Consider the following 24,789-nt stretch of genomic DNA (forward strand, 5'->3'; position numbering starts at 1 on the left):
TGGCTGGCGCTGACTTCCTGGGGGAATTTGGGCAAGCCAGGATTCTTTTTTGAAAAATTTTAATAATCCTTACTTAGCTCAAATCATTGTCATCAAGGTGGAACAAGGTGACATTTTGAAAGCGTTTTGAAAATCATCACGAGATAAGGCATCAGAAGTCCTCGCCCCAAGGTTGGGAAATATATAATTTTAAAAGTACTTTAAGGAGTTAGAATCTTGTTTCTTGGAATAAATATCCTCATTTTGACAGAAAGCGAGTCAACTGGCCCCAAATCTTCCCAGGATCTGAAGCCCTGACCGTGAAGCAGGAGGCATTTACTACAGGGGACAGGGTGGGTGAGGGAGGCCTCCTGAACTCAGGAGTTTATAATGAAGCAGAAAACGGACACTTCTAGCCCCAGAATTCTGACCGTAAACAAATTGGTTAACTCAGCAAAACGTCAACAATAACAACACACATAATAACTTAGCAGCAATCACAGCGTAAGCAAAAAGTACAATGAGTGAGCTGCAATTTGAAAACAGCTGTGTCCCACCGCACCCCCCCCCCCAACCCCCAGTCTCTTAAGGAACACAACGACCTTCTAATCAACGTCTCCTTTCGGGGAAAATGCCGCTTCTGGCAGCAGGGTTTATTTTCCACCAAGCCAAGATAAAATTCATCGTTACTACCATTTCTTCTGGAGGCTACACATTTGTCTAGTACAACGAATTTCAAGTGTAGCTAGACCAGAATCACCTAGGAGGTGGTCACAGATGCCTGAACCTCACCTCAGAGACTATGATGAGGTGAGGGTTCCTAACAAGTACCCCAGGGATGCAGATGCAGTTGGTGGGTGGACCACACTGAGGGCCCTTACTATCTGAATAAGTCACTTTCTAAAGAAGGTCTCACAACCAAGTATGAGGAGGGATCACTAGAAAGTACTTTCTTCTCTTTCTACTAAGTATGCCTCAGGAGAGAGACACTCTGGAATTTTGGGTGTGAGCATCTAGTGTTTCAGACCCCCTTAGACACACCACACTGGCAAGGACAGCTGTGGATGCAGCACAGTCACTACAGAGGAGCAGGATGGGCGCACCCCCTGGGCTTTACTATCTCATGGGCTGGGGAGTGACAGGTGTATGTCAAAGGTGAAGAAGAGTTTGGTTGGCATTTCAGTTACACAGCTTTACGGGTGGTTCCCAAGGCCTCTGCCAGACCTTGATTTGTTAATTTCTTTATGTATAGGACATTCAGAATCTCAAATGCGATCTTGAAAGGTTAACAGTAAATATTAACTGAATTCCAGAAGTTAGAGAGACTGGGGACGCAGAAGACACCCACGCAGTGCCAGTCGGGGGGTTTCATGTCATTGTTGTCCACATGAGCATGTCATGAGTCTGTTTCAGTCTTTACCTGCATCTGGGATGCTGTCCACAAAAATACGGAATGATGTAAAATAACCTGGGGTTGGAACACTCAGGATAGTTTTCAAGAATACACTCGTTGATGTCCTAGAAGAGAAAACACAGCAGTGAGATGTCTGGCGGTCTCTGCAGGGCTCTGTCAAATGTCATACAGTGTAAGTAAAATGGATACTTTAATGATACGGGAAGGCCTTGAGAAGATGTAGAGAATTGATGGATTTCATGAGAAGAAGTGAAATCCTTTTTTTGCCTTGCACCAGCCTGCTCCACTGGTCAGGTACACATATGGTCAGAGCATTTCACAGAGTGCTTGCTGTGTTGAGTTAAATGAATTTCTGCGTTTCCCAGTGGCCTGAAGTCTCTAGCTAGATGACAAGCATCTTGGAGCAGTTCTACTGACTGTGGCTAGTTGTGGCCCCAGCAGTTATGAGAAACTGGGAAGTATACAGTGGACACTTACCAAATATTTGTTGAATGAATTCATGACTTAATTCATTCAGACTTAATCAGAGATCCCTGTACAGCTAATCCTGTAGAAGTGTGTTTCCCTGTGTATCCACATGTCCAACAAATACTTATTAAGTACCTACAACGGTCACATAGAGGGTTTGTGAAGTTTGGAGGGGCTGTAAAACCATTTCTAATGTTATATTAGGTTAGGAAGGGGCAGGATGTTTGCATATAAACATTCTCTCACTTTCAAAAGCAACAGTTGTGAGTTCCAAATAGAAAATCTGGAATTTCCGCATAGAAAATTTCTCTTCTATGAGGTTGAGCGCAGTGTCTTTGTCAGCATTACTAGAGCTTACAATGACATGAAAAGAAGGGCTAAAAATCCACGTTCATGAAGGCAGATTACATTGGATACCCTAGATAAGACATGTCTGGTTCTTAGGTATTTCTAAGGAGAAAAGATAACCCAATTTACAAACAAACCAAACAGCTATGGGATGTTTTTTCAGAGACAATACTGGCAAGGCAAATTAAGAGTGGATATAACTCAGCAAACATGGTCCTATGGTCAATGAAGTTTATGAGTCAGTTGAAGCCACTGAATCTAATACGATTAGGGTAAATGGTTAGTTATTAAAAGTTTTTTTTTAGTTCAGGGTGGGAGTTGGAAAATGTAACTTAAATATCTTTTTTTTCAACAACATTTTCTTTTCTCTCTCATGCTTCTTTGGCTTATATACCAATTAAATAAATTACACAATTACAGTAACAAATTCAACTGGAATAAAGAGATTCAGGAACAAACACACTCCAGCTGAGCACCTGAGCCTATTGTGGGAAGCACAGGTGCACAGTTCACAGAGAGGAATATACTAGAAGCACATGGAATGGTGTATGTCAGCCCATCCAGCCATGCATGAAGTGAAGGGTGGTTAAGAGCACCTCACGGCATATGAAAACCCATTAAAAATGCATGTTAGACCCCAAATACCTTTCTAAGAAGAAATTGACACAGAGGGATGTATGTATAAGACTATTCGTTACTATAAGATTTATTACAACAAAATATGGCAGAACCTACAGTTCGTTAATGGGGGATTGATTCACAGAGCAGTTATGGCACATTCCTATGATGAAATACTGGGCACTCAGAAAGGATAAGGAGGATCTACATGCACTGTCTTGAAAAGTGTCTGCGATGAGTTTTCAGATGAAAAAAAGTCAATTATAGGCCAATATGAACATGTAGGACAACATAAAAATAAAATGTGTTTACGTAAGGACAAAAGTATCTGGAAGGGGCTTCCCTGGTGGCGCAGCGCTTGGGAGTTCGCCTGCCGATGAAGGGGACGCGGGTTCGTGCCCCGGTCCGGGAAGATCCCACATGCCGCAGAGCGGCTGGGCCCGTGAGCCATGGCCGCTGAGCCTGCACGTCCCGAGCCTGTGCTCCACAACGGGAGAGGCCGCAACGGTGAGAGGCCCGCGTACCGCAAAACAAACAAACAAACAAACAAAAAGTGTTTACATAGGGACGAAAATATCTGGAAGGGGCTTCCCTGGTGGCTCAGTGGTTGAGGGTCCGCCTGCCGATGAAAAGGACGCGGGTTCGTGCCCCAGTCCGGGAAGATCCCACATGCCACGGAGTGGCTGGGCCCGTGAGCCATGGCCGCCGAGCCTGCGCGTCCGGAGCCTGTGCTCCGCAACGGGAGAGGCCACAGCAGTGAGAGGCCCGCGTACCGCAAAAGAAAAAAAAAAATCTGGAAGGATAAACACCAAACTGTTAAAAGAAGTCATTTATGGTGGTAGATGTAATGGAAGATGCGAATACATTGAACTTTTACTTTATTTGTTTTTGAAATGTTAGCTTTAATTATAATACATGTATTTTAGTTTTATCATCAGAAAAGTTTAAGGAGATCTACACATTGTAAAACAAACTAAAACTTGTATAGAGGGTGACCAGGCTTTGCCATGAGGATGCTCTGACCCCCCTCCCTCCCTCCCCCTCCAGGTATCCTCTGGCAGTTGGCTTCCCCCAGGGACCTGAGCCTTAGGTCAGAGTGACCAGGACCTGGGCTGGGGTCAGAGGGAGGGAGCTAGGAGCTGGGTGGGACGCAGAGCACGGGAGACTCCGGCCAGGGCCAGCGTGGTCAGCAGGGTCTGTCCTCTGAGGTCGAGATTTCACAGCAAATGGCTGAGTAAAATGGCGGTGATTCAGGGGGTGTCTAGAGATCTGCCCCCCACACAGTCAGCCCCCCAGAGACCTGCATTAACACGAGGGGCGGGGCAACTGAGCCCACCAAAGCCTCCCGCAGAGACTCTCACAGCGCCTGCGCTTCTCCGAGTTCACTTTACAGTGGCTTTTTTTTTTTTTTTTTTTGCGGTACGCGGGCCTCTCACTGTTGTGGCCTCTCCCGTTGCGGAGCACAGGCTCCGGACGCGCAGGCTCAGTGGCCATGGCTCAAGGGCCCAGCCGCTCCGCGGCATGTGGGATCCTCCCGGACCGGGGCACGAACCCGCGTCCCCTGCATCGGCAGGCGGACTCTCAACCACTGCGCCACCAGGGAGGCCCTACAGTGCCCTTTTAAGAAGACCTTGTGTAACTGTTTGTATACGTGGTGACTCCAGGAGGGCACAGATGCCTGCTCACTGCATCTCCGGTGCTTAGCACCCTTCCTGGAAAAAGCAGAGGTGCAATAAATACGCAGCGACTGAATGAGCAAATGGCAGAAGGAACCAGCCAAGACACACAACCCTGATTCTGTCCCCAGAGATCCTGGCCTGGGGCTCGCGGGAGCAGGCAGAGGGCATCAGTTGGTGGGGAAGGGGAGGGCTGAGGACCGCAGGGACCGAGGAAAGCCGCTTCTCTATTGGAATCCACAAATAACCTCTCAAGGTCCATTTATGGGAAGACATAAATTCCTAGTTTAAGAATTACTGTTAACAATTCTTCCTTTCTTAGAGCAAGGCACGTCGCAGGAGATTTCAAGGAGTTCCATTTGAGCCCATTAGGTTGATGGATGGTGTTGGCCACAAGCATCTTATGGAAATGCTATAGGAGGACATAAATACAAGATGACTCAGATGTGAGACCAAGCGGAAGCAGGAAACGAGCTGTGAAGACCCACGCACTCAGCTGCCTACGGCTTGGCCACAGTGAACACGGGTCTGCTTCCTGGCAGCTCAAGGACGCGGGGCTTCGGGAAGCTGCTTCTGGCCACTCACACAGTCCACTCTTACTGGAACCCAGAACTTCAGTGAGTGACCTTTCAGTGTTTTGGGCAACCACATGTGACAAGTGTCAACACAGCTGTTCCTCCAGTGCCCTGCTCCAGTCCCCCCCAGGGCCATACGGCTTCCCCCAGAGTTAATGGCTTTATTTTTGGCCTTAGGCTTCGCTATCTTGTGTTGCTTTACAATCACCTTTTTATACTGAAGTTCTCTTTGTACATATATAGTTTAAAATGATTATGCAATTTCATTTTTTCTTCCCATGCAGTGTTTCTAGGATAAGGTTGTGTTAAACGAAAACCTTAATACTTATTTTAAGACTTGCTCTAAGATCTTCATGACGGTGATGACTTTAGCCAAGCTGGCCCGCCTGCCAGACTGCTTGCCAGTGCTTGATCTACGATTTGCTTATCAGGTCCTTGGATCTTGGCAGCTACCATGACACCCCACAAAGTGTTCCCTTGCCCAAGACTAGCCAGCCCTCTTGTAAGACTGGGTTTAAACCTAAGATCCCACTCTCCCCATAGTCTCAATTTATTCAGGAAATGAGATATTCTCTAGGGGCGAACATTCCAGATAACTGAGTCCTTTTAATTGCCAAAACTACAAAAAAAAAAAAAAAAAAGGCCAATTTTGGTTGAAATTTATTCTAAACTGTGCTATTTTTAAAAGCATACACTGACACCCTCTAGGTTTTCTTAGTGGGTTCATCTTCTTCCACTTTGATCGGACAGCAAAATCACTTTCAATTGATTTTCTCCTGTAACATTTTCTCTGGATGGACTGTGATGAATAACACGCACCTGTCAAATGCCAAAGGGCCTGCAGTGCCCAAAGGAAACCCCAGTCACTACAGCCGGATACCTGGGGGTCACTCCTGAGTCCTCTCTCACCCTCACTGACCTCCTCATTCAGTGGCCCGACCCTGCAACCTGACCCCCAAATGGTTTTCTAACCTGCCTTCTGGCATCCATTCCACACCTCAGGCCCTGCTGAGCTCCTCTGAAGCTGGTCAGTATCTCTTCCTTTCATCTCTTCTCCCTGAACACGTTCTACACAAAGTTGCTGCAGTAACTCAGCTGAAATGCAAATTCATCCACTTCACCCCTCTGTTCAAAAGCTTTGAAGGACTCTTACGGACAGTGCAGTGGCAATAACAATCAAGTAGGGCACCTGCTAAGAAATGCTAATTCTCGGACCCTACCTTGATTTAACAGAGAGCTTGATTTAACAGGTTTTTCTGGGGACAAGGCTAGAAATCTGCATTTTATTTATTTATTTATTTTAATATCTTTATTGGAGTATAACTGCTTTACAATGGTTTGTTAGTTTCTGCTTTATAACAAAGAGAATCAGTTATACATATACATACATGCCCATATCTCTTCCCTCTTGTGTCTCCCTCCCTCCCGCCCTCCCTATCCCAGCCCTCTAGGTGGTCACAAAGCACCGAGCTGATCTCCCTGTGCTATGCGGCTGCTTCCCACTAGCTATCTACCTTACATTTGGCAGTGTATATATGTCCATGCCACTCTCTCACTTTGTTCCAGCTCACCCTTCCCTGTCCCCGTGTCCTCAAGTCCATTCTCTAGTAGGTCTGTGTCTTTATTCCCATCTTGCCCCTAGGTTCTTCATGACCCTTTTTTTTTCTCTTAAATTCCATATATATGTGTTAGCATACGGTATTTGTTTTTCTCTTTCTGACTCACTTCACTCTGTATGACAGACTCTAGGTCCATCCTGCTTTTAAAGAGGAACCTTGGTGATTTTGAGAACCTGGCTGCCCTTCGTGGGTCTCAACACTGGGCCGGTAGGTAAGTCCATGCCTGGCTCATCTGGGTCCCTTGCCTGGAATTTCCTTCTGCCTCCTCCCCTGGTCCCATAGCAGGCCTAGGTTTTGGCGGAATTCCTGGCAGGACAAGTGTTAGTATATGCCAGTCCACCTATAGAGAAAGGAAGGCTCCAGAGGCTGGAGAAGAATTCAGGATCTGACAGCAAGTTCAAGGTAACTCCTGGTGAGCCTTCTGAGTAGACAAAGCACATACAACCTACATTGTGTGGTTTGCATCATCCTAAGCATCCACAGTCCCCATTTTAAAAAATCCTCTCACCTCTTACCAAACTGAGAGTGGTCCTGGGACTTTGCTCTTTTAGTGAGACAAAATAAGTGAAGTCCCTACAAAATAAGGGAAGTCTCTACAAAATAAGTGAAGTCTCTAGTATATTTCTCATTCATTCCACGATCTTTCGTCATCAAGCCCCCTCCAATGCTATGGCTAATCCTGGGCCCAGAAAGGAGGGATTTAAGGAGTTCCAGTAAAAGGAAAAGTTGAGCTACACATACGGTCCATGGTGAGGTGAGGGCTGTGCCAGATGGGCAGGGCTCCAACACCCCAAGCCCTACCAAAATCGGAAGAGCTATGCTTTGCCTGGTTTATGTATTGGGTTCCATATAAGACTTCAGTTGATAAAAAGGCTCTAAATCTGAAAATCATTGCTTCAGGCCAGCACGCAGAGGCTCAGGATATTGGAACAGCTAGCATGACCCCCATCACACCGCCCCTCCCTTCACCCTATATAAGCAGGTGATTCTGATTGTAGGGCCCAGGAAGTCGGATCTTACTAGCTGGGTCATGACTGTTGGGTCCTATGATTAAAGAGCGCCTTGTGGAAAAACCCAAAAATATGAGAAAACATTTTTCCTCTTCCTCTCCTTCCTCGGGTCCAGGCTGCTGAGAGTTCTATTCTTCCCCCTCTCTCACCCTTTAAGGAAAGAGGGGATACCAAGCCCATGCTAGCAAGGGGAAGAGGAGGTTTCTTATGTGTACAATAGTGTTAAACACTATAGAGTATCTATATTCTAAATGTCAAAAATATCTTTAAAAATGCATGGCATCTTTTATTGAAGAGAAATTTAATGTATTATAATTTTGGTGTATCGTGTCAATCCCTTGATTATTTTAGTTTTCATTATCAATTGTGAATGAATAGAGGCCCTTTGAACCTATGACAAGCTGGGCACGAACGTGGCCTTCAGGAAGGCGCACTGTACACAGGTGGGGTGCTGGGCAGACTTCCCGAATTCAACTCTCCGAACGTTTTGAAAGCCACACCTGCTGGGCCAATGCTGTTCCAGGCACCTGGGCAGGAAGGGTTGCCAAGTATGCAGGATTCTGCCAGATTGTGCAGTTATTTTATTAGGCAAATAAATGTCTACAGATTCTAGTGTAAAACCACGGGGTCCAACCCAGTTTTGTACAAACATTTTCAAAAGTAAAAGTGGAATACATTATCAGTCACTCCTTTTCATAATTATAGTGTTTTTGGCTAACGATCATTTCCCTTCCTTCTACATATAATGTCTGGAATATTTGCACAAAGAATATCTTTAAGCAGAGGTTAGACCCAGTGGGAGTTACTTAAGAAACCACTGGATACTCTAAATTTTATACAAGTGGGACACTTTATGAAAGTCCATCTTGACAAAAAATTTCAGGCATAAATTTTATAGAATCATAAATTATGAGAACTGAATTCAGTGACTAGCTGAAGGAAGACTCAGGAAAAAGAGGTAGAGGAGGGATATCAGTCCTTTAGGCTCTTGATTAGAAATGAAACATGATAAACTTCACCTGGGATTCTAATTTTAAACTTTCAACTAGAATTTTCTCATGAAGTTTACATCTATGATGCCACAATATGGTCAAATGCAATCTGATTTCAGAGATTCTTAATTTGGGGTAGCTCAAAATCGGTTGCTTGTTGTGTTTAAATAAATCAAGCTGAAATCTTCAACAAACCAATGCCAAGGTTCTTTAACTATTTTATGAATTAAGGCATCTACTGTACATAAGGCATCATGGTAAGCACCCTGGCCTCAAGTAGCTGACAAATAATTGTGCCTGTCTCCCTTTACTTGTAGTTTACAAAATGTAACTTTACTAACATTTATATAGAATATATTCTTGGTAGTGGTTCCCTTTATTTGTATGTGGTGTCCCTTTTTATTAATGCTCTTACCTTATATTAAAATTTGTCTTATAAACATTTTTTAGCATTTAAATGGTGACCTTTTCTCGTCCCTTTACTTCCAGTCTCTATTTTCAACAGATGACTCCTTCTCCCTGTCTAATAGATGAATGTAATCATTTACCTTATTATGACTATTGATATATTTGGATTTATTTTTGCATCTTTCTTTGTGTTTTGTTTGTTATTCTTTTTCTTTGCTTCTTTTTTTTTTCTTTTCTGTTGGTTTTTAAAGTTTGTAATAATACCACCTGCCTTTCTTCTTCTGCTTTAGAATCTAAAGATTTTCTTTCTACTATTTTCACAATTACCCTTACATTTTTTAACATTCTAAGATTTTTTTCCCCCCAGATATATGGTTCGGACAGCTTAAAAAATACAAACGATAACAATGCAGCTTAAAATACTCTCATTACTCGAGAAGTACTGAGGAGAGGTGCAGAATTTTAAGAAATCATTCATAAGTGAATGGTCAGAAAGGTGAGTGGATGGAGGAGTCATTTAAAAATGTTTAACATTCAAACTTGATTAATTTTTTTCTTGTAAAGTCTGAAGTAATTTGGTTTTTCTATATTTCTCCTGAGTCTGGAAAGATCTTAGCACTTTTCATTATCCATTAAACACTGCCCATCCCATCTTATCAATGTTGTCTAAATCTAATCCTTTTTTAACACAAAAAACCTCTTAGCACTCAGTATTTAACTCATTTTACCAACATGTGCTAATCAATGGCTATATTCACTGTTGCATCTTGTGTCCTGCACCCTCCTTACTTCTCCTCATAAACCATCTTTTAATGATCCTTTTCGTGCAGTCGTTAAGTGGTTAACTCTTTCTATGTCTGAAAACGTCTCTAGAGTGACTGTGTAGCTTATGTAACATCCTAGGTTGATGGTTGTTTTCGCTCAGCACTCTGAAGATACTACCCTGCTGTCATCCGGTATCTACTCTTGCTGATGGGAAATCTGCTATCAGCCTAATTATGCTTCCTTCACTGGTCATCTGTTTTTCTTCCTTTTCCTTGATATCCTGCAGTTTTACTCTAAAATATTTGAGTGTAAATTTAACTTTGTTTATTCTGTTCATAGGCTGTGGCTTTGTTCTACCACCTCTGTAGGTCTACCCTTTAAAAGCCATAGTCCCAGTGACGGGTCAGCAGTCATTTTGTTTGGCTTTCTTTGCTTGACTGTGAGGGAACTGTGGCTCCCCACCTGAGACCCTGAAAGCACTGAGCCTGGTGCTGGCCCCCATCTTGACAGGGAACCCAATGCCTGGCTGTTGCTGCCCCATTCTGGACCAGAGCTCAGCTGGCCTGTGATTTCACCACTGCTCCTCACGCTGGTATTGTTCCAGGCATGGGGACACTCTTTGGATTTCCTTTTTAAATATTCTATCTATCATTGCTACGTGTTTGGGGCCAAGGGAGAGTGAAATCTCTATACCATCTCGCTTGGGGGTCCTGTATGGGCTGTTCTTGCTTTTTCTCCTTCAGGGAGTTCTATTGGAAAGAATATGGAGTGCAGAAATGTGTGTGATGGATATGGGGAGTGCACCTTGCTGAGTCAGAGGAAAGACACTTGGTAAAATGTCAAGTCCATGCCAAAGCAAGGTCACATGTTTATTGCAATGTGATCATTTCTGCTTCATGAGGATGTCAGAGGCATAGGGCCAAAGCACAGTTTAAGCCAGACCTCAAACAGTATGATTCCTGAGGATTCTTCTTACAGACCCTGCAAGATATTAATATATTGTAGCAGTGACTTTATTATAATGGTGTTGCTTTGAATCTTTTAATTGCTTCAAGTGTGTCGCCGAAAGTTCCAATACGTGAAGTATACCACGAACACAAAAATGGCATAATCTTCACTCTACATTTTCTTTATTAGTATTATATAGACTCTAAACTTCTGGAAGAAAAGCTTCATGTCTCCTCTCTGTATGATGGTACCCACCCAGGGCCAGGCAGGTGCTCTTTTATAGCTCATAATAGTAGCCTTTGAAGATGATGAAATTTTAATTTGAATTGTGCTATGCCTAGCAAATCACCATGGGAATCTGGTAAAAGCTTTCAGAAGACAGTGCTGTTTTTCAATAAACAACATCATAAAAAATTCAGCAGCAGAGTGAAATCCAGAATGAAAGTACTGGTGCATTTTAATCAAAAAACACTTAAATGATATTGTGGATGAAGACATATCATTATGGATACTTTTTTTTAGTAGACATCTGGAGGACTGAAATGTCACTAAATGACCTCTAACCCACTCCCTGCTAGAAAAAGTACATTCCAGATGTGGGTTTCACTTAGAGGAATAATGACTTTGGGGCTTTGTGATTCTAGTCTCCAAGGCCCAGAAAAGCTATGTGGCTGGACCTCTGCCACCAGCAGCTCTGCCGTGAGCTCTGAAAGTGCTATCTTGGTTAACCAGCCCCCTGTGGGCAATTCTGCCCTGTGCATTCGGCCCAGCACGTAGATGGCAGCAATCTTTGCAAAAGGGGGCTATGCTGATTCTATGTGGAAGCATAGAGTCAATAGGACTCTCCGTTCTTCTAGCATGACAAATGTTGAGATGCTGATCAAGCCCTTAAAATAAGCAGGAGGACATGTTTATGGAGAGATCCACCGCCCTCTCTCCTACCTAGTCACATAGAAAAATAGGTCACCACTCTGTGGGCTTTCTGTGGGGTGGTAGTATGATATCATTTGAGTGGCTTGCCAGTGGATCTTATGGGCCTACAGTTTTCCCACTCTAGATCTCAATAAAACTATGGAAATACATTTTAACTTGACTGCTTTCCGTGTAACACCAGAAAGAAAAGATAAACTTGCCAGAGATCAGAAGGACCACTGAAGATTTTACTTCAAAGTTGAATTATGAACTGGAAAGAAATGCATCCCTCACCTCATATCTGTTCATTTCACCTGTTAAAAGAAGCCTCAGGGGTAGGCTAAGTCCCCACACAGTTCAGTATTTCCTGGAGGTAGTACTGAGCAGACAAATCAGGCTCCAACAGAGCTTCTACACCAACGTGAGACTTTGTGAGTGTAAGAATGGCAGGAATTCCTGGGAAACCAAGTATGTTCTTCAAGGGTTTTTACACCATAAAAATTATTTATGACTCCTTTGGGCCATACAAGTTTCTAAAAGCCACAGAAACTGTCTTAACCTCATAGAATTTTGATGATTTTGCCTTCCCAGCTGAAGAGGTTTAGAATTCCCTTTTCTTTCTTTTACATCCAATAGTCTAATAGTTTTGGCCTAAGAGGCCCAAACTAACCACAAAAGTCACACTTTCCACTTTTGGTGATCCAGGGCATAAACAACATGTCTGTAGATTTTTTAAGGCTCACAGCCTCTCCTTTCTGTGGCCCTGTAGTCCCAACTCAGAAGGTCATAAAGAATCCACAATAGGTTTAATAAAGAGAAATTGAAACTAAAGAGCCAGAATGATTCTTTTAGATGAACTGGGAATTTCAGTTTCTTAACACCGTGTAATCATGAGTGACTAAGTATTGACTGGGTGAGAGAACCATAGGAGTGAATAGGCGGTTTTGTTTTTGGGTGCGTTGATTAAGGGCTCTCAAGGATTCAGCAACATTGAATAAAGTAGTCGTGGAAATACAAGGGCTTGACAGTTCAGCGCACCCCTAGAAGGAAAGCTACGCAGTGAGAAATACAAGGAAAGCAGGGTGAAAACTAAAAGAGCTTAGTAGTGGGGTCCAAAGGAGAGCTGTGGTTTATAGGGAGCGTGATTTCCTTCATGAAAAGACTTACGAGGACCACAGTGAAACCCTTGACTAATGAAGTGGTGAATAGCCACTTGGTGGATTATTTGTGGCAAATTTAAAATCGCAGGCTGGCTTCCTACTCTTGGGATATTTTCAAATCACTAACTTACCTCTCTACCCTTAAGTCAAAGAATAAGAATTCATTTCAATATTAGCCCAAGAAAAACACAATCAGAGGAGGTCACAATGCTAGAATACCGTTATTAATTCCAAGACTAAATACAGTTGATTTTTGGATTATCAGCTGTTTTCAATGATCAGCACCAACATTCTCTTCTATGAAAGTGGATAAATGAGTTGTTTTCAATAATCCACAAACCTTTCACCAGAAGAGTGGAAAACTTCCCCAGGGGATTATGATTGGTTTCACTCTTTCGGTAACCATACTGTAAATTCTTTGCTTCTTCACTTTTAGCACTAAGGGCTAGATAGTTTCTCAAAGTACAATAAGCCTAAGGATGCTGCTTTGATTTAAGAAGCAGAGAAAAGGAAGGGAGTTATTGATATGAAACAATTACCGTTTTTCAAAAAGAGTAACCAAAGTTTTAGAAAGTCCCATTAGAGAATTCTCGGTAGTCCTAGACTATTAGGGAGACAGTACCCGAGATCTTCCTGTCTGCAGCCCACGACCGTTCTCCTTTAGAAAGAGTCAGGATTTAGCAGGAGGCATGTGCTGCTCAGTCTTATAGAAGGTGGAGGAGAAAATCATTCTCCTAATTCCACATTCTTGCTCTGGACTTGTTAGGTCTAAATCTATCTCATTGATAGCCAGAATTTGGGGATTTAAGATGTCAACTGACATGGAAACAAATGCATTAAAAAACAAATGCCATCCCTAGCTGTTTCTCCTTGCCAGTAAAGACTGAGGGAAGCAGTGGTTATTAACTTGGAGTACAGAGTACAGACACTCCCCCACCCTAGCAAAGGGGTCTGGGGTTATAACTGTATTTCAATACGATTTGTTTTCTTTGTAATCCTAAGTATTTTATTGTATGCATTTAAAAACATTATTCTGAGAGGTCTGTAGGCTTCACTAGACCGCTAAAGCGGCTCATGACATGAAGGAGGTGAAGACCCTCCGTATTGGATATTGACAGGAGGCATGTGTCTCTGCCGTAAGATGTATTTCCTAACTTGTATTATAGCACCAGCCCATCCAAAACTGTCAACAGAAGATTATTTTTTACCAAGGTTTTAAAAATTCCATTTCAAAGAGTTGGAGAGCAAACTACAACAACCACCAACAATATTTTTATGCAAATAGAGTCCCCTTGGTGGTTTCAAGTGCTTAAAAGAATTTCTGTACTTGAAACTTAATCTAGCACAGTGGTTCTCAAAGTGTGGTCCACAGATCGCTGGCTAGACTTGAGACCCTTTTAGGGGTCCACAAGATCAAAACTATTTTCATAATCATACTAAGGTGTTATTTGTAGTTTTGATGGTGTCAACATTGGCACTGATGGTGCAAAACGGTGGTGATAAGTGGTTGGCTCATTAGCATGAATCAAGACAGTGGACCAGGGGCTTCCCTGGTGGTGCAGAGGTTAAGAATCTGCCTGCCAATGGAGGGGACACAGGTTTGAGCCCTGGTCTGGGAAGATCCCACATGCTGCAGAGCAACTAAGTCCGTGCGCCACAACTACTGAGCCTGCGCTCTAGAGCCAGTGAGACACAACTACTGAGCCCGTGTGCCGCAACTACTGAAGCCCGTGTGCCTAAAGCCCGTGCTCCACAACAAGAGAAGCCACCACAATGAGAAGCCTGTGCACCGCAACAAAGAGTAGCCCCTGCTCGCCACAACTAAAGCCCACGTGCATCAACGAAGACCCAACGCAGCCAAAAATTAATTAATTAATTAATTAATTAAAAAAAGAAAAGACAGTGGACCAGACTTGACTAGATATCATGGTTCTCTTCACCACTGCACACACTTCAAAAAAATTTTTAACTTAAGAATGTCTTTGAAGGAGCAGTAAAAACTATTAGTTGTGCTCAATTTCAGCCCTTTCAACTCTGTGAGGAGATAAGGGAAGATTGCATAAAGCACTTCTGCTATTGACCTCTCAGCAGTCTGGTGGAGTCTAAGGACCCACTTCTCAGATCAATGTGCTTAAATGTGTAAAATAAAACATATAATAGTTGAAAGAAAACCAAATACATTGAATTATTTATCAAAATACTAAAAAGTCGGGGTAAGTAATATATGTGCTTGTTAAAATATTAAATAACAAGATTTCTCAGTGGGTCTAATATCTACCATCATATCAATCCAGGTGTTATGGTAGTGTGAATGGTTACTTAAAGAGATCTCCAATAAGAGTAACTGATATAAAATAGAAATGAATTCTATTGGTGACATTATAGGTATTGTGAATACTGCTACAGTTTGTTACCTATATTCAAAACTGAAGGAAATGCTAAGTTAGTGAAAATAATGACTTTTTTTTCCTCTATTGGAGTTCATAGACTCTCCTGGACTTTATCCATGGACAATTATCACCACCTGACTACTGCCTATTATTTGTCTATCTGTTTGTTTACTATTTGTTTCGCCTCACTAGGGTATCAGCTCCAAGAGAGGTGGGACTTGGTGTTGTTCAGAGCGGTCTCAGGGCTTTGAAGGGTGCCCGGCCCGGAGCAGATATTCAGCCAGCATTTCTCAAGTAAATGAGATAATACCATCAGTTCCAGGCCCTACTGAATCAACTTGGCCCATTCTCCTCTTTCCACTTCTAGGTCAGACTCCTAAAAGAACATCACTGCAGATTTCAAATTTACACCTCTTATAAATATTGTGGTTCGCAGCCAGTCTCACTATTTGATCCAAACTGTTTTAGAAAGAAGTTGGTGCTTTAAAAGAACTTCTCAATCAATTAATGCAGAGCCTCCTAGCACTGTTCTCTGGGGGTCTGGGGATGATCAGCACCTACTACTGTTCCCTACTGGCTTTCACAGAGAAAAGGCAAATGACTGAAACACAAGAATTTTCTGCAAAATCCCCAAAGTAAATCTTCTGTGCGCTAAGACGGAAAATATGAATCTGAAAGTCTGTATATCTGGGATTATAATTTTATCCATGAGAACACCCTGGTGTCATGTGAACGAGGTCAAACAGGTAAATGGAGAAGTAGCTTAACTTGTCCAGTTAACTTGTCCCTGAATGTTTCCTTTGGCTTCTCAATCTTAATGCACTAATTTGCTTAACTATTCAAATTCAAAAGCAAGAAAGATCTCCTTGGTGTCAAAGCTTAGTCTTGTTCCTCTAATATTTTTATTATAAAATCAACCCATGTTTATTATAGAATATACGGTTAAGCAAAAAAAGGAAAATAAAAAGCAACCATAAATCTGCCACACAAATATAAATATTTTTAAATAAAAGATATAAGGAATTAAAATATAATAGATAAAAAGAAAAATATTTTGGTGTATAACCCTTTTTAGTATTTTTTATATGAAAGTCAATTTTGGTTACTGTGGGTTGTCCTGACTCTAATGCCAAATTCCAAATAAAATATTAAAAAGAACAAAGGAAGCAATGGTCTTTGAACTTTATTACCCTACACACACTTTTTTTAAAAATATTTAAGTGTGAAATTTCTTCACAAAGTGGCCCTGTTTCTTTAGTTGCATTTCCATTGACTTAAATGTTCCTCCATCTAAATTACAAATGGAGGAGAGTGGAATTAATAAAGTAAAAACTCACTGATTACCCAAAAGCTCAGGAAAGTTTGTTATTTACCATATGAACCGGCAACTTATTAACTCTTGTATTTGAGGAAAAGATGTGAAGATTAGACAGAGCCTTCACCTCTCAAATGAGAATGGTCAATGGCCCTGGTTGGGCTTTGATGTCTCAGTTTTACATGTCCCATTTTGGAAGAGTAAACGTGGCTGCCTTAATTTAGTAAGTTATCTGTTAACCTGCAAAGACACGGGACAGAGTTGGAGACATAATCTGCATTTGCTGTTGTGAGAACAGATGCTTCTATTAACGCAGTCCAAGTTGTTTTTGGTTTACCTGAACGAGGATAAAGACCCATCACTTTTGTTTATCCATTATTTTGGTAAGGGTCTCATGGGTTACTTTTTTTCCCCATAATGCCCTGGCCCTCCGTCATATCCATCTGCAGTATTGGTAAAATGCTAATGCAGTTTGTAAAACGTAATGGAGACCCAGGTGTTGGATTTCTGCTGTGGCTTAGCTACTGCTTCACAGAGGGAAGGCCCTGAAATTTCTGACTTCACTATTCCACCTCGGTTCCTCCCTCCCTTCACTGTCCTAAATCCTTTTGCACCTTTTAAACTTTTTAACCAAGGTTTTTATTTGGGGGCACTTACTGAGATCAAAGAACCCCACCTTCGTGAAGTTCCCACAAAGCCATAAATTGCTTCTTTAGAAGTCTAGAGGCTTCAAATGATAACAAGAACACTGTGAATTACGTGTTTCTTGTATTTTCAAAGCCTTTGAACATCTATTATCCCATTTTTACTGGCTGATGGAGGACTGATGAGGTTCCTACATTTCTAGAAGGGCCATTCCAGAGGAGCAGAAGTGGCTGTAAAGCTCACTCACTGGTGGTAAAGGGGTGTTAGAATGTGGGTGGGAGAGAGTGCAGGCTCTGAGCTGCGGACTGACAGGCCAGTGAATTACCATGGATTACCGGCAAGCAGGGCACTGTGGAGGAGGAACCAACCAGCTGCATCCTTGGAAACAGGCAGAGGTCTCCTTTGAAGAGTGGATTTGGCAATAGAAAGAGGCGAGTTGCAGTGTTGAAGTGCAGAGGGCTGGGGCGTGGCTGGGAGGGGGCAGGGAGCATGGGACAGTGCATCACCTCGCAGGTCCACACCTGCAGGTTAGAGACCAGAGTGGCGGCCTCCTCTGGCTTCCTGCCTGTCTTTCAATGGAGAACACCAGCCGAAATGAACGTCAGGAAGTTTAGGGTGTGGCTGTTTTTTAAATAAATGAAATTAACCAGGGAATTGACATCATGACGCAGGCTCTGCCTACCTGTCCAGTCTTGGGTTCCTGTTCCCGCCTCACCCTTTATGCCCCAGCAACCTTTGCTGTCTTTAGTTCCTCCTATGCAGCAAGCTGTTTCAAGTTATTCCCTCTCTGCCTGGCTGCCTTCTACTTATCCAGCAAGACTCAACTCGTGTCACCTCCTCCAGAAAGTCTCCTGGACATGACCTCCACAGCCGTCCACTGATGCTTGTAGATAATGCCCTGGTGTTAGGACCCAAGGGCTATGTGCCTGCCTCTCCCCTTAGACTGTATTTCTAAGAGCAAAGTCTATCTTGTTTCCCCAGCCCTTACCACACTGCACGTGGCCCAGAGCAGACGCCCAGTGCCTGTTTGGCTGAATGATACACGGTTGAAAAATGAACACATACACATGCGATGAAGATGAAGAGGGTTGAAGCAAGGAATAAAACTTGAACGTGGGGCTTCCCTGGTGGCGCAGTGGTTGAGAGTCCGCCTGCCGATGCAGAGGACACAGGTTCGTGCCCCCGGCCGGGAAGATCCCACATGCCGTGGAGCAGCTAGGCCCGTGAGCCATGGCCGCTGAGCCTGCGCAACCAGAGCCTGTGCTCCACAATGGGAGAGGCCACAACAGTGAGAGGCCCGCGTACCGCAAAAAAACCCAAAAACCAAAAAACTTGAACGTGAGCTCCACAGCAATAGCAATTTGTGTCCTATTCCCTGATGGTCCCAAGTGCCAAGAAAAGGGCCTCTCTCTTACTTTTTATTTAAAAAGTATTTTAAAATAAATTAATAAGGAAGAAACGTTTTTGGAAGCGGTGCAGAAGTGGTGATTTACAGATTCTTTTGCAATGTCAGAAGATTTCAAAGAGCTTTGCTTGAGGGCACGGGTTGCTGTCATGACAGATCTGCTTTTTCATCTGGAAGCAGGCTTCCTGGCATAAGCTTCTTCCTCAGCTGGTTCACGTGCACTAGAAATATTTTTAGTAGCTCTCATATTTTGCAGTTTGAAGTGACTCTGAAACCTGAGTCTTCTGACTCTCAGGGACACTTAGGGAACATTACTTTCTACAGTGGCCAAAGTCTCTGGGCTTCTTTTCATCCTAACCTTCCTTGGGTTGTTCTCTACAGATGCTGTGCTCTCAGACTCTGGAGCACATGACACCAGGCAGCATGCAAATTTTATTTCCCAGGCTGGAGAGTGCAGAGCTGGGAGGATAAACAATTTCACAATAAGCTGCCAGTGGCCAGGCAGGCAGGTAATTAATATATCCTCTGGTCCATGGGTGGGAGTAGGCAGGAAGCAGATCAATTACATCACTGGGCTGTAATGGATGTTACAGTCCTCTTCAAAGGTCATCTTGAGGTTGAAACACACTTTCCAATAGTGTCTGTCTTTATAAATGTAAGATGCAGGAATTCATATGAGTGGTAACAGATATAACTGTACCGAACCCAACATTTTACATAATTTCATAGGTTACCAGTCCCTAATCATCAGTAGAGGTATGTATGTATATCCGTGTTACCTTCGAAGGTAAATACTTATTCAGCAGGGGCAACTCTGGAGTCAGATGACCTGGATTCAGATCAGTGGCATACGACCTACCACTGATCTGCCATCAGTGACATATCAGTGGTAAATGTATAACCACCACCCTTCCTGAAAAAACAAAGACCTGATTTATAGCATTTGCAGATTTCCATGGTGTGACTACGCCTACCATGGCCAAATTCAAGCCACCATCTTGATGTCAACTAAATAGCACAATTCCTGAAAATTTAACAGTTGCTCAGAGCCAGTCCAAGCCAGCTCCAGAGCACCACTGGTTGAAACCCAGGCTCTGCTTCTTACTAGTTGTGTAAACTTAAGCAAGTTACATAGCTTCTGTAGTCCTTAGTGTCTCATCTGTGAAATGGGCATAATAATATTTATCTGAGAGGGATGCTGTAAAGATTACATGAGATAATGTTTGTGTGGCAGGTATGAACCCCTCCTGCTGTCGGGAGAGTAACTGACCAATAGTCCGAGATGCTTTGCTCTGAATCTATCACCTCATTCCTGCTGAGGCCACGGGCTGCTCTAAGCCAAAGACTGGCAGGGAGGTTATAGCAGGCCCGTTCCTGCAAGCTGCAGGACTCCTCCGATGGATGACTTTGGCTTGAAGATTCCCCACTGGCTTGGCCAAAACTTTATTAGAGCTGCACTGCAGTCTGAGCTTCTGCCTACCCAATTCTCCTTCTCTGTTCTTCACGGGGGTCAGACCTACAGCACGTATGATGTCTTTTTCCAGTTCCCTTTTCCCTCACCAGCATTTCTCCCAATAAATCTCTGCACGTCCAATCTCATCTTGGCTTCTGTGTCTCAGAGGAACTTAGCATGCTAATCACTTTAGACTGTGCATATAGCAAGTTCTCAATAAATATTTATTTTTTAAAAAAGAAGAGTGAGGGCTTTCCTGGTGGCAGAGTGGTTGAGAGTCCGCCTGCTGATGCAGGGGACACAGGTTCGTGCCCCGGTCCACGAAGATCCCACATGCCACGGAGCGGCTGGGCCCGTGAGCCATGGCCGCTGAGCCTGCGCGTCCGGAGCCTGTGCTCCACAACGGGAGAGGCCACAACAGTGAGAGGCACGCGTAAAGCAAAAAAAAAAAGAAAAAAAAGAAGAGTGATATAGGATTCCCTTGCCCTTGAGGACCTACTTCTTCCCCTGGTAAGTGATCCTGAGACAGAACATCCTCTTTAGGAGAGACGATGACTATCAACCCAGGGGTGCCTCTGCCTACCTCACCAGGGCAATGCAGACCAACGCTTCCATCACTATCTCCATTTTTCTAGTTTTCTTTTGCTTGCCCCTCCTAGCCACTTCCAACAATGATGACCTATCCTCCCTTCTTGAAACGTTTTCCCTCTGATTCTGTGATGCCACATCTCTATGTTATCCTCTTCTTGGGACTGATGCTCTTGTTTCCCACTCCTCAAAGCGTGCTAAAAAATGGGTGACCCATAGGCTCTTCATCCTCATCCTTGATCTCACCAAATGGCTTCAATTCAACGACCTTCAGCAAATAATCAGTGAGCGCCGCCATTGTTCCAGACATGATCTCACCCCTCATGGAATATAGATATTGATATAGATGTAGATATATACAGATAGGTATATATCATTACCCTTTCTCTGGATACTGATCATTTCCAATTCTATATATCTAGCCCAGCCCTCTCTTCTGACTGCTGGATGTCTCCATTCACATGAGCATCTGAAACTCAGCATATCCAAAGCAGCACTTATCTTTCCCACCCCTCTGGACCTGTATCCCCCACCTACAGTAGTACTCTCCATCGAATTGCTCCAACCAGAAACCCAGGATCTTCCTTAACTCCCCTCATCCTCCAGCTCCACTTTCAATCACTCAAGGAGCAATGACTGATTCTCCCTCAGCCATGTGTCTTAATCTTTTCATTCCCATCAGTCTCCTCTACCATGCCAATTCTATTCCAGACCTAAATAGTTTATCTTGCCCTACTCCAAGCATCTTCCCCTCGCACAAGATTTCAAATGCAAATCCTGTCATGTCATGCCCCCCTCCCTGACCACAATTCGACCTGTCTGAGACTTTTCATTGTTTTCAGAATAAAGCCTCACATACTTATGATATATTTGCCCCTGCCCACCTTTCCATCTGCATAGCATACCCCTGGGCCCTGCCTTCTAAACTCCATCCATATAAGTTTTGTAGTACCTGGGACTCTTGATTTATGTACATGCTGTTCCCACAGCCTGATCACCTCTTCCAGTCACTTATTTAATGTCTGTTTCCCTGACAGATGATACACTCCATGAAAGCTGGAACTACATCTGTGTTTTTCAGCACTGCATTCTCAGTATCTGCCAAAGCACTGGCTACAGAGTAGGTGCTGAATACTTGTTGAAAGAAAGAGAGAATGAATTAACCATATCAGAATATAAATAGTCCAAACATTTATGCACGAGACGTACATAACCTTGTGGATGGGTAGGTTCATTAAAAGATGCTGGTAACAAAATGCCAGACCTACCAGTTTTATTTATAATTAAAGAAAAGAACCCAGGAAGAAGAGTTTAACATTAAAAAAAAAAAAAGCTGTCAATTTCAGTCACTGAGAGGGTGTGAGTGAGCATGTGTAGGTGTGGGTGTGTGTGGCGGGGTGGTGACAGGGGGTCCACCATGGTGACTTGGTCATCTTGAGATGACTGTGTCCTCCTTTTCTGCACAAGCATGAAACTGAACTAGGCCGTCATAATAAGTAGACTGGTGAGCAATAGACTGGAAAAGTTTAGGAGATGGCCATCACTTCTGGGCTTTATAATTTTGTTCCAGAACTTAACATACACCCTTTTCAGACTTTCCTATATTTCACAAATTTGTTCATGACATTCTATTTCTAAATTCACTTTCTCTGATAAATATCTGATTTAGCTTAGCATTTACAGTCAACACCATCATAATGAGGGCAACTCCATGTGGTATTTCCAACCTTCACGCTCCAGTCCTAACTCCTTAAATGAGTGGATGAGATGAGATAACCTCTATGTTTCTTTCTTTTCTTTTTTTTAAAAAATAAATTTATTTATTTATTTATGGCTGTGTTGGGTCTTTGTTGTGGTGTGCGGGCTCTTCATTGCGGTGGCTTCTCTTGTTGCGGAGCACGGGCTTTAGGCACATGGGCTTCAGTAGTTGCAGCACATGGGCTCAGTAGTTGTGGCTCACGGGCTTAGTTGCTCCACGGCATGTGGGATCTTCCCGGACCAGGGCTCGAACCCGTGTCCGCTGCATTGGCAGGCGGATTCTTAACCACTGTGTCATCAGGGAAGCCCTCTATGTTTCTTTTCTGCCTTGAAAAGTACTATGATTAATTAAGGTCTGTTTATTTTTTCCCTCCCTTTTCTCAACTCTCTGGGAACCCATGTTAAAAGGGCCCTGATGACAAATCCTATTCTTACATTTGCCTTCCTCCTTGCTAATCTTTTTTCTTCCTTCTTTGTTTGTAGCCTCTTCTAATTTACCAATGATGGTGTGATCATAAGTCAAGGGCCTACCCAGTATGATACCATTCCAATAGACCCTGGTAAAGATACTTAATTGCTTCTTGCCACAATTTTGTTATTTGCAAAATGGGACTAATAAGGCTATCTTGGAGAACAGCACACTTTTGGAAGACTGTAGACTTAATGAGAAGCTTTGAATTTCTCAGAAGACAAGCCTTTTGAAAACTTGGTGTTAATTCAGCCCTTGATGTAAAATCATTTATTTTGACTGAATTTTAAAATTCGCAATGCTAAATGTGGCTTTGCAAATAAATTAAATACAGATTTTGCTCTGCAGAAGCCTGACTTCCACTAATAACATTTAGAGAGGATTACTTGAGGTATCTTTCAGCCAAAATATTAAAATTGATACTGGATGAAAAGTAGAAACCAAAGTAGTCTTCAGGAACAGGGTATGAAGCAAATAATGCCCTTCTCCAGGTTAGAAGAACTTTTTCACGAAGAAGAAACACTTTAAAAATTAAATTTTGTTGGATTATCAATAACATTTTATTTACTTATAAATAAGCAAGTGCTATAGACCTCAAGTTTAAAAGCACTATTTGCTAAGGCAGCTAAACCTAGCAAAAGTGTTTCTTTTTGCTTTTGATAGTAAAATATTAGTGTAATTAAATTGGTGTAACTTAATTTCATCAGCTATAATAGAGAGCTGAACTCCAAGACCTGCCGTGCCCTGGGAAGTACCTTTAGGTCCGTAGAGGCAACAACTAACTCAGCTGATAACAACTAAGCATCCATTTTATCCAGGAAAAAAAAAAATTCAGCTAATCATCAGTCATAGCCTAGAGGCAACTGAGAGACCTGTACATAAAATACAGATGTGCACATTTATATGAATGGAAAAACTTGAGAAGGATACACTGACATGGTCATATATTTATCAAACTGTGAATCAATCCAATATTCATTTAGTCATTTATTCAACAAATAATCTTTGAGCACTTACTATGTGTCAGATCCTGTTTCTTTATTTTTTAAAAAAACTTTTTTTAGGTGCTGGAGAAATGCTGGTGAGTAAGGCCGTTAAGTTCCCTGCGCATATGCAGTAAATCCTATTAAGTCCTTCCTACATGATGGGCTCCAGGGAAGCAATAAATGGGATGTATACAAAGCAGGGAAGATGATACGTGACCAACAGCAGACGGAATACTTGACAGTCAGGCTGAGAAAGGACTAAGGAAACAAGCTGAGAGTCACACAGGATGAAAAGAGGCAGTTCAGCATGGTGGTTAGGGACATGGCCTCTGAAGCCAGACTGCCGGAGTCTGAATACTAGTTTCATCACTTCATGGATGTAACTTAACTCTGGGCAAGTTGCTTAACCTTCCTGAGCAACAGGCTCATCATTAAATTGAGATCATGATAACATAATAATAATCTCATAAGATTGTGTTACGAGGATCAAGTTAAGTATTCAGGTACTAAGGAACAGCGACCCAGAGGTTGGGATCAAGAGAGAATGGTGATGAGATTTTGAAGGATGGATAGGCTATGGATGGAGAGAGAAACGAGAAGAAGACTTTCCAGCTTAGGGTAGCAACATAAGGAAAAGAATGGATATGGGAAGGAGCCTGTTCTCAAGAGAGAATTTGAGAAGCTTGGTTCAATTAGCATTTATTTGGGAAAGCAGTAAGTCAAGGCTGGCAGGATAGGTCCAGATTATTGAGAGTCTTGAAAGCCGCAGAAAGGACTTGAGAATTCATCACAGAAGGCAGGACGCACCAAGCTTCTTGAGCAAGGAATTAAATGACAGGACATGAAGTGCTGCTTTGGAAAACGAATCTGGCAGCACTGTACAGGGTG

The 24,789-nt window shown here is 42.8% G+C and overlaps 1 protein-coding gene across 1 annotated transcript in view; it reads right to left on the reverse strand.

The window, feature by feature from the left end:
• Nucleotides 1-24,789, reverse strand: part of UST (uronyl 2-sulfotransferase) — a 293,926-nt gene that overhangs the window by 63,777 nt on the left and 205,360 nt on the right. Inside the window, exon 6 of the mRNA XM_060114685.1 lies at nucleotides 1,400-1,497. Coding sequence (XP_059970668.1) covers nucleotides 1,400-1,497 — 98 coding nt within the window. The remainder of the gene's footprint in view (nucleotides 1-1,399; nucleotides 1,498-24,789) is intronic.

This window comes from Mesoplodon densirostris, chromosome 12 (assembly GCF_025265405.1).
Source record: "Mesoplodon densirostris isolate mMesDen1 chromosome 12, mMesDen1 primary haplotype, whole genome shotgun sequence".
In the NCBI taxonomy this organism is placed as follows: Eukaryota; Metazoa; Chordata; class Mammalia; order Artiodactyla; family Ziphiidae; genus Mesoplodon; species Mesoplodon densirostris.